The sequence below is a fragment of the Tympanuchus pallidicinctus genome, unplaced genomic scaffold (assembly GCF_026119805.1).
Source record: "Tympanuchus pallidicinctus isolate F22 unplaced genomic scaffold, pur_lepc_1.0 scaffold26, whole genome shotgun sequence".
Taxonomy (NCBI): Eukaryota; Metazoa; Chordata; class Aves; order Galliformes; family Phasianidae; genus Tympanuchus; species Tympanuchus pallidicinctus.
Window position 1 is genome coordinate 3,010,958 of NW_026294743.1, and position 16,012 is coordinate 3,026,969.

Below are 16,012 nucleotides of genomic sequence, written 5' to 3' on the forward strand. Positions count from 1 at the left end.
GTCTCCAGTTGCATCAGTAGTAAGTTAGCTGTGGGTATTCAATTACATTGCTTCAGATGGGTTTGAAAAAGTAACTAAAACTTGACCAGCAAAATTCATCTGTGTTAGGTTTAATATGTAATAGTTTATATTTACTGTTCCTGAATGTTTTGCTTTTTTGTCTTGTTCTTGGCAGCAACTTGAATTAGTGGAACCAAGCGGCTGGATTCATGTTCCTTTAACAGATACCCATAAGAAGCCTATCCGCACATTTATGATTCAGATAGCTGTTCTAGCTAATCACCAAAATGGAAGAGACACTCACATGAGACAAATCAAAGTGTACACCCCAGTGGAAGAGAGCTCTATTGGTAAATTTCCTAGATGTACAACAATTGATTTCATGATGTATCGCTCCATAAGGTAAAATTTCCTAATGGTAAATAAAGACATCTTTTCGATGGCAGTGTTGTTGTTAAAATACTTGATTACTTTAAAGCAAGGTTAACTTCAGTGTGATTCTGTGTTTACATTTATGTTTTGTATGATTTTGAAATAAAATCTTTTATTACAGTTTTTTTTTTTTTTTAGAGTGCAATTTTTCATTACTTTTGCTTTGATTCTTTGGGCGCATTGCATTAACTGGGGTGGGGACTTGGTTTGTTTAAGAAGTGCATTTGTGACATGTAATCAATGATTGATTTGATACAGTGATTTTTTTTATTTTTTTTTTTTTTTACCTCATACATGATTTCTTCCTTGATCATGCCTGGAAGTGATAGTTCTACTGTTTATTCCTTCACCTATAAGCTATGCTTTCAAAGAGCCTTCTTTCTGAGCACCGTAGCTTAAAGACATTAACAGTAGTCTTCTCTGTCCTTGTTTATGTTTACTCTTTTTTTCTTCTATTCTCCTTTAAGAAGCAAGGATTTAGCCTTCTTTGTAACTACAAAATAGATGACAATGAGATGAGTAAGAACTAATCTTTCCAAATGACTTAGTGTACTATATATGCTTCAGTGGACAGATTGAGTGTAGGTTATCTAAATACGTGCTGGCTGTTTTAAACAGGGGTAGTTAAAAAGACACCGACACCATTTCTGCTGTGACTGTACCTAGAGGAGCATTCCTTGAAATAGTGAAAGATCAAATATATCATACAAGATAATTGTAGACATGTATAATGGTGTTTCTTTAATGTAGGGGCATTAAGGAATACTGCAAGGGAAATGTGTACTTGGCGTACTTGCTATGAATAGGAATACTTAACACTTAGTAATTAGGCTGAGAGATGAAATAATTATTTTAGCATTCTGAAAAAGTGAAGGGCTTTAGAAAGTAGGTTGTTCAAGTAGGGGATTTTTGAAGTGTTCAGTAGTGATCTAACTCAGTTGTTCTTCTGAGCACTATGGAGGTTAATGGTAAAATTGAACTAATCTCAACCAAGGAGAACTTAATAAAATTTGTAACTGAGTAAGAAGAGACTAATTCTTATGGAGTCTTGTCAAACAATGACGTTATGTCCTCCAGAGGATAATGGAGGTGACACAGAAAATCGTTGACAGAGAAGGATGAGGATTCTACTGTTGAAAACCTGAAATCCTTCATATGCTCTAATGGAGTAAGCTGATGTTGATTCAACAGGTGTGTCTTTTGGCTGAACTCCACTGTCTTCAGGAAGGTAATTAAAATGAGTATTGTCTGGTAATGTTGTTTGTAGTGCATGAGTAACCTGAGTTTTCTGTTAAATGCAGGTTCGGTCTTTAAGAGTATCATACTGGTATTTTGCCCTTTCTGTATGAAGGGTGGCAGAACTCCTGTTCAGCTGAGCAGTAACCTTAAGTGATTGTTTTTTCCAACTTGAGTGTTTCTGTGATGCTTTTTATCATGTCTCAGGCAGTTCTGTGAATTTTATGGTATGGTGTTAGGGAGATGTGTGCGCTTCTGTGAGCTTATTTGAAGCGGAGGTGGTATGACTTGGTATTTTAATCTTGACATAAAGAAAAAAAAATATTTTGATAAATTACTGAGGAGAGTTGGTTACAAGGTATGCAGTTATCTGTGTATAGGTCATCTGCAGTTATCCATCCTAGCTTTGTTGTCACACTGCTTTTACTTCCTCATGATTATTTCACTGATAATTCTGTGGTAACTCTAAATCCTGTCCAGGTACAACTAAGATATTTTGAGGCAAAGAAACATTTTAAGATACTCTCTACTCCTACTGTATGGTATGTATTATATACTTCAGTAATATATACATATATTTTCTCATCTGTTCAAGGGACCAGTCCTTGAAGTAAGTGTGAATGTATTCCTTATTAACCACACTGGTGAGTGATTTGCATAGGAGTTCAATCGTTGTCTAAACAATCAAATGTGTCCAAGTTGTTAAAGGTACATATGTTTAAAGCAATTTTTAAAGCCAATCTGAGCTGATAGGACTGGTTCTGCTTGGGAATGGATCTTTAGGGAGCTAGTTCTTGTCTTGCTTTTTTGTTCAGGGCTCCTACATCTTTGTGGAAGAGGTACCAAGTACTTGTATCCAAAATACAGAGTTGTCATTCCTGAAAGCAGCCTGACTATTACACGACTCTAAAATAAAAAGGCTGTTAAAGTAGCTGTAAGAAATGGTGGTACCTGTATAAAACTGGATGCTGTTAAAGATCTGTGTTGAAGAGGGGAACTGTGCTTTTTAAAAAAACAAACAAACAAACAAAAAAAAACAAAACAAAAAAACAACGAAGTTCTTGCTGTCTTTTATTAAACATCAAGGTGTTTAAGGCTCTGTAAAGGTGAAGGCTGTAGTTGCTTTATTCTTCTATCAACAACAGATCTAGTCTAAGACTGTACATTCCACTATTTTGTTTTTGCTTTATTGCCAGTATTTACCATTCCCAAAACTGTGCTTTTACAGTTGCTTCTCTGGTCTCTAAACTACATATGTGAAATCAATCCTTGCCCCTTTTAAAATGAATCTTAATTAAGTATTGGGTAGAAACAGTACTCTTAAGGGAGTGAAAAGTGAGTTGTCATGATGGTGAGGGTGGGAGAAGATGAAGAGAGTACAACTGGTAACCGCTTCAGCTGCTGCTGACAGGAAAATATATGACTGTGCCTGAAAGGCAGTGTAGAAAGACAAACTCATTACTACAGTTCTTGTCTTGCTCTTTGTTACGCAGCATTACTGTAAACAAATATGGTGGCTATGCTGAAGCCAACTTAAATCTTTTCTGTTATTTCATAATAACTCTAGAGTGCATTGGTATTTAACATCTGTGAAAGAACATTTGTTTTAATGTTGCTTAGTCACATAAGGCTGTTGATTTAAGTGATAAGATCCCAGAGGGTTGTGTCTGTGTCTGGGATACTACTTACGTATTAATACACTATTTTGCGTTTGAGTTAGGATAAACATCGTGGTTTGCCCAAACGTTGCTGGAAGTTGCCATGCATGTGTTGTGTGTGGCTGCAGCTACTTTTTTTTTCTTGCTTTTTTTTTTTTTTTTTGCCACAGTTCTCTGGGATCTCATCACTTAAATAAGGAAATTGATGTGGCTGAGTGCTAAAATGGTTGAGCAAATGAATTTTTCCAAGGACTGATGCTGTCAGAAGTTCATGTAATGTTTAGTTGGAGTTTGTAGATTACCTGGCCAAGTGCTTCTTTAAAAGGCATCAACAAGTGTTGTAAACTATAGTTAACTGCTAATGTCAGCTAGAGATCCAAGATTGCAAACCTGTAGAAATGCTAATGTGTTATCATTGTACTGAAAACATGCAAGTAACATTCTTAGGCTCTTGCATAAACAAGTACTGGTGGAATACTATATCCATTTTGACATAGATTTCTCTTCAGTGTGTGGGGGAGAGGGGAGGTTAAATGGGAATGGGAATAATTTTAGTTCAGTATACTTGCCTCTCATATTCACTGCCTGCTCAGACTCAAAAATAAATTTCCTTGGTATCCTTTAATATCACCTTACATCAGAACTACTTTTCAGTGCACTTTTAATTCATTTTTTCCACACATGCGTGCTTTAGTTGTTGTTAGGAAGGAGGCAAGTACTGTAGTATTCAGTGTGTTCAGGTTGTCTACCTGTCTTTAGAAATGAATACAGGACATTGTTTTTAGCAAGCTGACACATAACTGAAGGTTCTCTTAGAATTATTATTTTTAACCAAATAGCAATTATCCAAGAAACAGAAGCAAGGTAGTTCAATGAGTTTGCTTCTTGTGCATTGTGAGAGTCTGAGAGAGAGAACTGTATGCTGAGTGTGTTGTTGTTAAGAAGAGGAGAAAAAGCAGTGAGGCCACCTTTTTTCCCATGATGACCTATTGTGGCTGTACCTTTTAAAATATTTGGTAACTTGCAGTTACTTTGTGGCTAATGTCAAAAATGAGCAACAAAATTACTTTTTCTGAAGTTGATGGAAATAATGCTACTTATGGCAAAATAGCTGACAGTGTGTCTTCGCAGGTAGACGTGCTTTCACACTGCGATGTGGTTGGAGGTTAAGTTCAAGTCATTGGTAACTCCACACTGAAGCTATGAGACCAGTTGATTATTGAACAGCTGGCACGTAAATTGTTTTTCTGAGAACTTAAGGCTTAATATGAATAAGGTATGAGAGATCAAACGCTGAAGGTTGTTTAATCTAGGACTTGCTTTTTTTCATCTGTTACATTAACTTCAGGGAAGCAACTGAACATGATTTAGGATTGCAATCCGTGTGTACACAGAAGGTGAACCAGATGCCCAGATCAGATGGTGCTGATAAGTGAAAATGGGTGAACTCATTTCTGGTGGCACAACTGGAGGACCTCAGAGAGCTATCTGTTGTTGGGAAGGTGGGTGATCAATTCAGCCAAGGCAGTGAGCTGGGACTTTAGGCAGCGTGCTTGCGTTTGGATGAAGTGACACCTTTCACGAAGCGACAGTCAGAGAGAATGTCTTTGACTCTGAAACTACAAGTGAAACAGGGCCCAGTGCAATTTATTACCCACTGTGCTAAGTTGAGCTAGCTACAGAGCAGAGTGCCACATTCCCTAGATCAGGATAAAAAGATTGGATGTAGTAATTACAGATGAATCACGTTAAATGCTATAAATATAAAAAGTGTCAGAAACTAATGTAATAAGCTTCACAGAAAATCCTGACACAATGGATAGCGGTATATTTTAAAACTCTGTTTTGCAGGCAAGATCTTGAGTAAGAGCTCGCTGTTAGACAGTGTCTAAGTGAAAGAATGATTGGCCATTGTTTACGGTATTCTGGTTGCGTGCTTTGGTATGCCAATAAATCATGGAGGTTATTTTTAGTGGGCATTTTTCTTTCATACAGCATCCAGATTTGTAACTTTAGTAGAATCTATCAGTAGACTTGAGAATGATTGTAGTGACTCTAGATTGACATGGGCATGTGTTTGCTTCAATGGGGGCATGCAAGCTTGGAACAGAAAGGTAAGTGACAGCTGCATGCAGTGCAGTGGTATGCTTTGTGAGCTTAACTTGTTTAATCAGTTGTTACCTTTGGACTATTACCTACAGTGACAATTTAGGAATAAATGGTTATTAAAAACAAATGGTTGTAAGACTGCTTTGCATTCTTTCTTAGATAGAAAAAACGCTGTTTTACCGAGTGGTTTAACTGCACGTTATTTTAATTGCTTTATTAAATGCTATAAGATTCTGCTGGAATATGAGATAATAATCTAAATGTAATTAAATATTAATAATATTGAGAGTATGTGCACTACCCCAAAAGGTGAGATTACTGAGGCTTTCAGACAAAGATGTTGGGTGGTCTGCTGTTGGTTTTTAGTAAATGTTCTGCTCTAAATTTGAAAGTTGTTAAGGTGCTTTTATTAAACTGTGTAAACCATCATTACACATTAGGCATTGAATAAATTATAAACAATCCTTCATGGGATGTTTGCTGCATTTTCAGGTTGATGTTTCAACAAGCTGCTTTACATCAGCCAAACAGTCATCTATGAGATTTTTCTATTTGCACTGAAAAATACACGTCTCTTTGCGGCTAGTCAACAGTATTAGCATAGCTTAGCCTCATGAAGACGGGAAAGAAAAATCAAGTGGGGAAAGTGATGCTAATAGTGACTATTGCTAGAGGATATAATCCAGACGTAATTATTTATTAAATAAAAAAAATAAGTTTGGGATCACAGAAGACGTTAAACATCTGAACTCTGGTCCCACTGAAGTGAATTATCACTGTTCATTAAAGCAGGGAATGGTTAAGCCAATTTCTAGTATTTTAATTCAAGTAGTTTAAATATCATCAGTGAGTTCCCAATTGTATAGATGAGAAGAGGCGTACCTTCCGCAGTTTTGGAAAATTTATTTTTCAAATAACTTCTTTAAGGGAGTACATTCTAGGCAGTGTGGCACTGAATATGCCATTGAAGTTTTAAATTCAGAGTGTAAAATTCCTCATGTAAAAGGCTGTTGCTAGAACTCTGCACTGCTGAAGTTATGAGGCGCTTTATGACTGTAGATTTGTTCTAGTTATATTGACTAAAGAGGGTCTAAACATCATATTGCCAACTATTTATTTCCACCTGCCCATTTTTTGTAAAGCCTGGTGATGACTGAGAGCAGCTGAGGACACGTGATTTTTTTTTTTTTTATTTCTTAAATTTTCCTTTTTTTTCTCAGGGTGGTTGTGGGACTCTTGTTTTTTGCTGTATTTAGAGTTGGCAGTTTGACTTCTCATCATTGCTGTTTGGCAATTAGACTAAGGAAACCTGAGAAGGAAAAGCACTCGGTTTGGGCTCTGCAGAGGTCCTAATATTGTTGATCAATAAAACTTGACAAACTCAACTGTATGGAGGCTTATGCAATTCCTTGAATCGATTGTTGTTGTTGTTGTTGTTCTTACTAGCTTAGTTTCAGTAAACAAGATCTAATTCTCTAGTTTCGATTGATGTATTCTTTAGAGGAATCATCTTTGATTATTGGTATTAGTTTTGAATTAAGAAATGAAAAAATAAAGTTAATATGAGTGTAACTAAATCAAATCAATCAGATTTATAATGGAAAAACCTCATTATTCAAACTGAAGGTACTACAAAAGGAAAATGAGTATTTAGCGAAAGGAGTTATCTAGGTTTCTGGAGTGTAAGATGAAGATAGTGTTATCGGTTAAGATCTAGCTTTGAGAATTGACCAAACAGGATTGATAGTAGCTATTTCATTTAAAAATTGACCACATTTTTGTCCAGAAGTTTTGTAGCATGCCTTAGATTGGAAGGGACCTGAAAGACCATCCAGTTCCAGCTTCCTGCTGTAGTTTGGTTGCCATCCACTAGATCAAGCTGCTCAGAGTTCTGTCCAACGTAGCCTTGAATGCCTCTAGGGACACTGTTTCATTGGGCAACCTGTTCCAGTGCCTCACCATCTTTTGTATGAAGAATTTCATCTGAACGTCTAACTTAAATCTCCCCTTTTTTTAGTTTAAAAGCATTTCTACTCATCCTGTCACTGTATAGGCAGTGGAAGAGAGGGAGTGTCTCCTGGGAGGAATACTGGGATGTTGTCCAGACTTGCAGAGATATTGCAAAAGCCACGGCATGGTCTACCAACTGGAATTGGTGAGCAATATTGAAAGCAACAGAAAGGTATTCTATAGGTCATAGGTCGGAAGAGACAGGCCAAAGAGAGTGTACTTGCTCTGCTGAGAAAGGAGAACTGACTGCAGCAGACATGGGGAAGGCTGATGTACTCAATGAGTTCTTCAGTCTTTACTGGCTGCCAAAATTCTTACATCCCTGCACCTTGCGTCTGTTCATTTGAACCTTAAGGTAGGACTGGGGGATTAAACTCTGCCCCCCCTTCCCTCTCTGTTATAAGATAAGGGCATAGCAAGTCTAAGACCCACCCTTGAGACTCATTGTGTACAAGTTCGTGGAACTAGATGATATGCATCGCATGGTACTTAGGGAGCTGGCTGATGTGATGGAGAGTGGCTCAGCAATCACATTTGAAAAGTCATGGCTGTGAGGCAGTATTCCTGGAGACTGGAAAAAGGAATACACCACTCCCACTTAGAAGAAAGGGAGGAAGGAGGACCTGGGGCGCTACATTTTGGTGATCCTCACTTCTGTGCCTGGGAAGATTGTGTAACGTAAATCTTGGGAGTCACGTTAGGGCACATATGGGACGATTGAGTGATCTGAAAAAGCCAGCATGACTTCACCAAGGGAAGTTGTGCCTGACTAATGTGAGGGCCTTCTAAGATGAATTGTGATGGCCACAATGGACGAAGGGAAAGCAACTGAGGTCATCTACCTGGACTTCTGCCTTTAACATGGTCCCCCGCCACATACTTATCTCTAAACTGGAGAGTTATGGATTTGAGGGGTGTCCATTTAGTGGAGAAGGAATTGCTTGAAAGGTAGTGGCCAGAGGATTGTGATCTTTGGCTCTGCGGCCAGGTGGAGGCCTGCGATGAGCAGTGGTTTGTCTCGAGACCAGTACTTTTTAACATCTTCATCTATGGCATATATGATGGGATCAACTGGACCCTCAGCAACTTTGCTGATGACACCATGTGGAGTGGTGCAGTTGATACACTAGAAGACGTGGCTTTTCCTTAGTGCCTTCTATTTAGAGATATTAAACTGTAACCTCAAAGTTTTGTGGAGACAAATTCAGTGCTGTTATTGAATTGTGCTAGAATGTTTATCCCCTTAATTGTAACTTTTTGAATAGGGGAAAGCATTGTGGCTCTGTAGTAAGAATAGTGTAACACAAGAATAAGATCTGAAAGAGGCATTGGCTATTCCATTCCACTAAGGAGTCTGTTTAAAAATAATAATAATAATAAATTAAAGCTTTGGAACTAAACCCAGTAATACATTCACATATGGAACAAAAGCTTTCATTCATCTGGTCTGTTTCTCTGCTACTGGTGCAAGCCCTTAATTTCTTGTTTCTAAGTCCTTGTCTCCAAACTCTTCAGATGTACAGAGCTTGTTTCCTTCCCAGCCTTCCCACTAGGTACAACCCCTAGTCAGATTTATTTTGCCACCTCAGCTTTTGTTTTTTATCCTCTCATTCTTGTTCTCCTTCCCTTCCCACATCCATTGTTAAAGCATTTTATCCATTATAGCTTTTCTCACTCAAATGTTTTTTCAGATTTCCTCCCCTCCCCAAAATCTTTCTTCTGCCCATTTTTTTCACCTGTGATCTTGAAGACTTTTTTTTTAGCTGGTCCTGGCTAAGACCACATGCTTCCTCCCAATAACATGTGTTCTGCCTGTCAGCTCCCTCTCCATCGCACTGAAGTAGCAAGATAATGGCATATTAAGAACACAGGGGAGAGATTTGTCTGTGCCTGATGATAGTCAGCTGCTTCCAGGTATTCTGTATTGAAAATGTACTTGGTCTTATTGTTTCACACTAGATCGTGTTCAGGATTGTTCTGTGGGGTGTGTCCATTTTCAGTCCTGGCCCAAGTCAGGCAGGCTTTCATTAATGGTTATTTGGGTATATCCTTTATTCTCCTTCCTTTCCCATCTAATTTCAGAAACCCCACTGTGAAGTACTAGAGCGGTAAAAGTTTCCAAATAAAAGGTGGTGAGAGTGTTTCTCTGAAATGGTTGAATAATTTTGGCTGAAGTTTTCCAAAATAAATTCAGTCTAAGGCAGACAGCTGGTATGGGAAATTGCAGCTGAAAGAGTTGCAATTTGGCTAAGTTCTGAGAAACTGAGAAGAGATTTGTGCGGGGAATTAACCCTGGTTAATGTTTCAGGTTTCACCAAATACTGTTTTCTTGGCATATACTTTGTCACTTTGTGTGGACCTTCCCATTTAGTTTAAAACTGTTCTCTACAAGTAGCCAATTTCATGGGTGTAATTCTTGTCTGTATTTCCTTTGGACAAGATAAAACTGTGTTGAAACAGTTTTTTAAATGTGAAATAAGTCTGTTAAGCTTCAGTACTGTAAAAGAGCCGTTTTTGTTTGGGGTTTAGAGAGCCAAAAAGTTTTGCAAGTAATTTATTTGCTTCTTCAGACTAGTTGAAGTAACTTCCTGTATAGGTATAGTCTGTCGGGGCCATTTGTATTGCAAATGTCTCTGTTCTTTTATGATTGTAGCTTACACCATGAATATATGCTGGAGAAGTTCTCTTACAGAGCTAGGACTCTTATTTTAACGTAATATCTGTAGGACCGTGCTGCAAATCTTTCCTATTACGCAATCTGTACGATAAGAAGCAAAGTAATCTGCTTCTTCCCAGTTCTCCTCAACTACTCCTGTGAGCCAGACACACGCCCTTGTTTGTTGTGTTTTTTATATCTTTTTGTTCCTTCTTTTCTCTCTGTCTTGCTGCCCCTCCCTCCCCCCCAGCTTTTGAAAACAAATGAAATTGTTTTCAACCCAGGCTTACCTTCCTAACTTTTTTGCTGCAGACATTTGTGGGCTGATGGGTGGTTCTTGATTCCTGATGTATAGCTGTTACAGCTATATAATGGCTCTAGTCTGTTCAAAAGCCAGTGTCATCTTCCATTCAAGGTTCTTCTGCTACATACATATTCCAGTTTTCCATATCCTCTCAATGTAACAAACCTCCCAGTACTTTATCTAGCCTTCATGTACAAAACTGAATGTTAGAAATTCAGAGAGTTACCAGGAGTTTGTAAATCCTGTGCATCCCCATCCTAAGTCAGGTAGCTTTAATGAAGGCGAACAAGTCCTCGAGAAAGACTAATTTGATCATGAACAGTCATTTTGTACTTTGTTTATCGTGAAGCAATCAAACCTGTATAAAACCCACAGCAAGAAAAGCCACCAAAAAAACCCATTTCTCCCTTAAAGATGGTCAAGGTGTAGAAACTTGGTCCCACCCATTTTCTATAAGTCCCTTTGACCCTCTGAGTTGGTAGCTTGAGATAAGTTCTGCCTCAAGACAGTCTCTTCATAATCTATGACTTCTTGTTTCAGAAACACATTGAGGTGCGATCTGATACTAGAGATTAGGCACAATACACGAACTGTAAGCGTGTTGTGATTTCCAGTAGCTAGTTCCCCATCACCTGACTTGTGGCCCTTTGTCAGCAATTCCAGGTGATGCAGAGGTCTGTCTGTGCTTGTGTTCAGACCTGGAAGTGTGGAAATGGCTTTGAATCCATTTGAGTTTTGTTTTTCTCTGGTGTCATTTTATTCTCTACGTTTGCTTCCAAAAGAAGGGAGCTGTAGGTCTTAACTCCTAGTCTAATTTAGATGGAGATGATTGAGTTAGTACCAGAGAAAAAAGTTTGTGTGTGTGTGCATGTGTGAAATGCATATGTATACAAAGCTGATGCACTCAGCCCCTTGGCTGTTACTTCATAGGCATAAACTTAAGAGCAATCTGAAAATAGAATAGAAAATGAAAATGGACACTGGATATTTCATCAGCATTTTATGTCTTCCTCTACTAGGATGCGCAGCCAAGTGTCAACACGTTTACTGTTGAACAGCCTTTGTAAAGGAAAAAATAAGGCAAACATATCCACTGATAGTTTCAGGAAAGTCTATTATATACGAGTTAGGTAAGATATCTAAAATCACACTTTCAAAAGGATAAAAAGCTGGAATAATTGTCTCTAGGGATCTTAAGAAGATATTTTGTAGATATGGTATTGAAATCTCCAAAGCAAATACATGTATAACATCTGAAAAAAGAGGGGTAGGGACAAGGGAGCAGGAAGAGAATGAGATGAAACAGTCTAAAGGAAGACAGCTTCTGAAGAGCTGTTTCTCCAGAGGCTGAAGTTTTGCTTAAATAAGGAAATGAAGAAGGTCTGACAGATTAGGGTTAGCAATAACAGTACAAGGGATAATTAGAAGAGTAAGTTCTGAACAGCTTTGAAGCTAATAATAACTCAATTGAATATGCATTTGGAGCAACAATTCTGTCAGTCATTAGGTTTATTGGGCAAACAAGATATGCATTTAAACATTTAGTGTTGCTCCAAAAGTAGTGTCTTCCATGTTATGATCTCGGTCGCAGCATCCGAGGCGGGTGTTGATGGTACAGCATTAGTGGGTGAACCTTCCCAGTGGTGTTCCTTTCTGTGTTGTTGCTGTGTAGCAGATGGCAACAGAGAAGCAGGCTGTCAAAATTACATCTAACATAACAGTGTGTATGAAGCAAAGGTGAGTCACTGAATTCCGCTTTATGGAGGAAGTTGTGTCTATTGACATTCATCAGCAGTTGCTGAATGCTTCTATAGACCAAGCAGTGAATATGTGCACAGTGAGGCAGTGGGTGATGCATCTTAGCAGTGATGAGAGTGTGTCACCTTTGCTGGTACAGATGTTTTCAAGTGCAGCTTTCTGGCTCTTGTTTGTGGCAAAAATGCACAGCTGTAGTGGTGAAAATGCTGAAAAAGTGCTTTGTAGCTGAAAAGAGCGTTCTTTGTATCTGTTGTGGTTTTCATTGAAATAAATTAGTGTTACTTTCAAGACCACCTGTGTGTATAAGTAAAGGAGTCTGTGTTCATCTCAAGTGGTAAGCACGGGTCTAATATTTTCCTTGCTTAAATGAAAGGTAAAATACTATGGCTATGGAACAATTGTCGTAGGTGACCAAGTAGGATAAGACTCATCAAGATGGAGAAAATAAAACCAGTAATATCTTAAGCCTTGAGGTGAGTAGGGATTTATTTATTTTCCCAATGTTTTTTTTTTTTTTTGAGTAGAAGAATAAGAGGGCGTCAAGCGATGTTAGCAAATGACAGGTTCAAAACAAATAAATGTAATTTGTGAAGCTGAATTTTATCTGTGTACCTTCTGACCACAGAAGGTTACAGATGTTTTAATTTCATTTGAATATTACTGAAAAAGTTCATGAGAAAACAAAAAAGATCTATTGAAGGTTACGAAATATAAAAGCAATAGGTTGTAAGTCATTGGAGATTACTGTAGTACTGGGAAGGTATCTGAACTTGCTTGTCCTTTTTACGTTCCTCCCTAGGCATTTCCTTACAGGCGTTGACATATACCAGTATGCTAGTTCCTCTTTAGCAGCAGGTTGGTGTTGAGCCCTACACCCAAAAAACCTTGGCTTGTAAGAGAAAAAAGAGCTAAGGAAAACAGAAGTTTGGAGAAGTCATGTGACTGTGAAGGGTAACAAAGGCAGTGTAAGTGAGGAGTGTAAGATTTGAAGTATCAAAGATGGAAAGCAAGGAAGTGCTCTTCCTTCCCTTGAAAGCACTGGAACGTGCAAGAAAATATCCAAGAACCCAGTTAATGCTTCCTAGGGCCTCCTGTCGGGGCAGGTTGTACTAGATGGCTCAGATAGTGTTATTTGTACTTGTTTCAATAGTTTAAGTTCTTGGCTGTTGGCAGAGTCTGCCTAAAACATGAGGCTAACTGAGCACAGAAACATTGTTAGTTGAGAATGAAGTGTTGCATTTCTGTAACCCCAAAAACCAAGCTTCTGAGTAGGGCTGAGAAGAGTGGGAGAAAAAAAAAGCCAGCTTTCTCATCGTAGTATGCTGAGAAAATGTTTAGACTGATACGTAGCCTTAGTACGGTTATGTTCTGTAATATTGGCAAGAATGTAGTTCTTAGTCTGAATGCTGTGCTTGTTTTGAAATTTAAATAATAAACAATTTATGTATGTATATATTTTAGCTTAAAGTCACATTTTGTCGGATTTGGCTGTTAATAAAAGCTTATGGTGGAATCAGCACTCTGTCCTTCCAGTGAAAATATGAACAGGACCACACAAAATGCTTCCACTGTGTCATTTCTTTTAGTGCTGTTCCATTAAAATAAACTCCTTGCCATAGAACTTACTTGTCATTTCCCATTTCTCAAAAATACTGCAGTACGTGTAGTTTCTTGGGCTTTTTACCACTTCTAGCTTTGGTATCTACTCAACTCTTTATTTGTAGAAGATCCCTTTGTATTCCTTCCTACCATTCCTTTTTCACCACATATGTTGCTGGATCTTAAGTGTACTTTATTAAATACAGATTTTGGCCAGTGAAGCTTACAACTAGACAGAGGCTAGTCAGATGGGATCATATTCGTCTCTGTTACTGTGGCAGTTGATTGCAGCAAAAGAGCTCTTGTGATACTAATGCGTGTACTCTTCCATTCATGTATGTTTCACTATTTACTGAGATAAATTCTTCTGGTTGTAGTATTTTTTTTTTTTTTTTTTTTCATTCTCTTGGATTCTATTGCTTGTCAAGCTCTACTGAAGTAAAATAGGAAGAGACTTTGACGCTTTGTATTTCTTAGTATGTGCTTTTCTCTTACAAAGTGGCCCTGTGTAGTTCTCACTTGAGTCTTCGAAACATGGCTGTATTTTGTTAATCAGTCCTCTTGATTCAAACCTAGTTTTTGACCTCTTGAACACTTGTTTTCTTACTTTTCCTTTTTTTTTTATTAGGTTTGAGAATTTTTTTTCAGCATTCCTGAGATTTTCCTTTTACTTCTTGGAAAGCAAGGTCATAATTAGAAATCAGAGGAAACTGGCTTAATAAAACTTTTTGTTTGTTTCTGCCTCATCTATGCTAATGAAAATTTACAATTATGTTCTTAAATCCTAAAGAGGTAGAGACAGAATGTGAACTGGAACCTCGGAGGCTTGCTGTGTTAAACTCATGGTAAGTATCAGCTTTCAATATATCAACTACGATATTTCCTCTGACCTTCAGAGCAGTTAGATGAAAATGCTGCAACGGCCACTGTGTGCCTCATCGTGCTTTAAGGATGGTCTCCCGAGATGATAAGAAAATGTGTTATCAACTGCCCTAAAATTCTGTTCTGGTACCAATGCACAGTAGAACAGTTGGATATGCTGTGAAAAACTATAATAAAAGCTTTTGTTTTAAGCTTGATTCAGGATGAATTTTGCTTTGCAAGTTGGCTTAGCTCACCTCTTAAATGCTTGGCATCAACTAACACTGCTCACTTGCTCCTGCACCTGATGAATCCTTGCAACGTTTTGTTGAATTTTTCTATGCAGTTAGTTTCCAACACTTTCTCTTAGTTTACGAGGAAGTGAATAATATGTGTTTACATTCGCTGCCAGTAGTGTTTGCAAGCTGGCAGGTAATGCTCACAGGGCTGTGCTTGAATGCATCACTTCTGCTATGCTCTTACCCTTCTCTATGCCAACAGCTGTGAGTGCTGTGAGTTTCCCCTACACTTGCATCTTCTGGCTCACTGTCAGTCAAGCTGTGCCAACTGCACCAGCCAGTAAAAGCTTATAGGAAAAATAAATTTGTACAGAAAAGTGATGACTTTCATGCAAGACTACAGAGAAGGCACTGTTAGGCTATACTTTGTCAGTGCTGAGGAAATGGCTTTCAAAATTGAGGTTTTTATTGGTGATAGTGTATCTGAGGATGCTTTTGCTCAAAGGGTGAAGACCAAAGCTGGTTTTTATGAAACTGCTGTAACTTAGGCATTTTTAAAAATTATATGTATAGATGAGACAATGTGATACTTTGGTGCTGCATCATGCTCAAAGGCTTTTGTGTAAATAACAGTAAAGGGATGTGCCAGCTAATATTCCAGAACACCCAAGGTGTGTGTTAGAGAAATTGATGATTACCTGAAATTTCTGCCACGTCTCCGAGTGTAGCATTATTCACTTCATTAATTTTGTAATGTAAAGTAATGGAAAGTAGAGTTGCTTGTTTTAGGGCATTTATGACCATTGAAGAAACTCGGATGTTTGTTTTCTAACTTTCTTTAAACAAAACACTTGCCATCCTGCTATTATATCATGGGCAGGAAAAATCAAACAGGGTCTTCCTTCTGCAGAACTTGTAACTGCAAGTGTTAGCTTGAGGATTTCTATAATCGTTTTGTATCCAATTCTTCCAAGGAATGCTGAAGGACCTATAGAAGGCATTGTGGCTTTGAATGCTTAAAGTTTCTTAGTATTTGTATATTTATCTAAATAACAGTGTTTTGCATTCAGTTACACGAGTGTGCCTAGTGGAATCAATGTCATGAGAATAAGTAGCTCAACTGAAATTAATATTAAATAATGTGCTGTGT

General features: G+C 38.0%; 1 protein-coding gene across 6 annotated transcripts in view; it reads left to right on the top strand.

Moving 5' to 3' along the window:
* ANAPC10 (anaphase promoting complex subunit 10) overlaps positions 1-16,012 on the top strand; it is a 153,327-nt gene that overhangs the window by 31,698 nt on the left and 105,617 nt on the right. For 4 of the 6 annotated variants that reach the window (XM_052690425.1, XM_052690420.1, XM_052690424.1 and 1 more), the window contains one exon: positions 176-554. The exons of the other annotated variants lie outside the window; for them this stretch is intronic. In XM_052690425.1, the coding sequence (XP_052546385.1) occupies positions 176-406 (231 nt within the window). In that variant the 3' untranslated portion in view covers positions 407-554. Of the gene's footprint in view, positions 1-175; positions 555-16,012 lie in introns of those variants that run through there. 6 annotated transcript variants of the gene reach the window in all.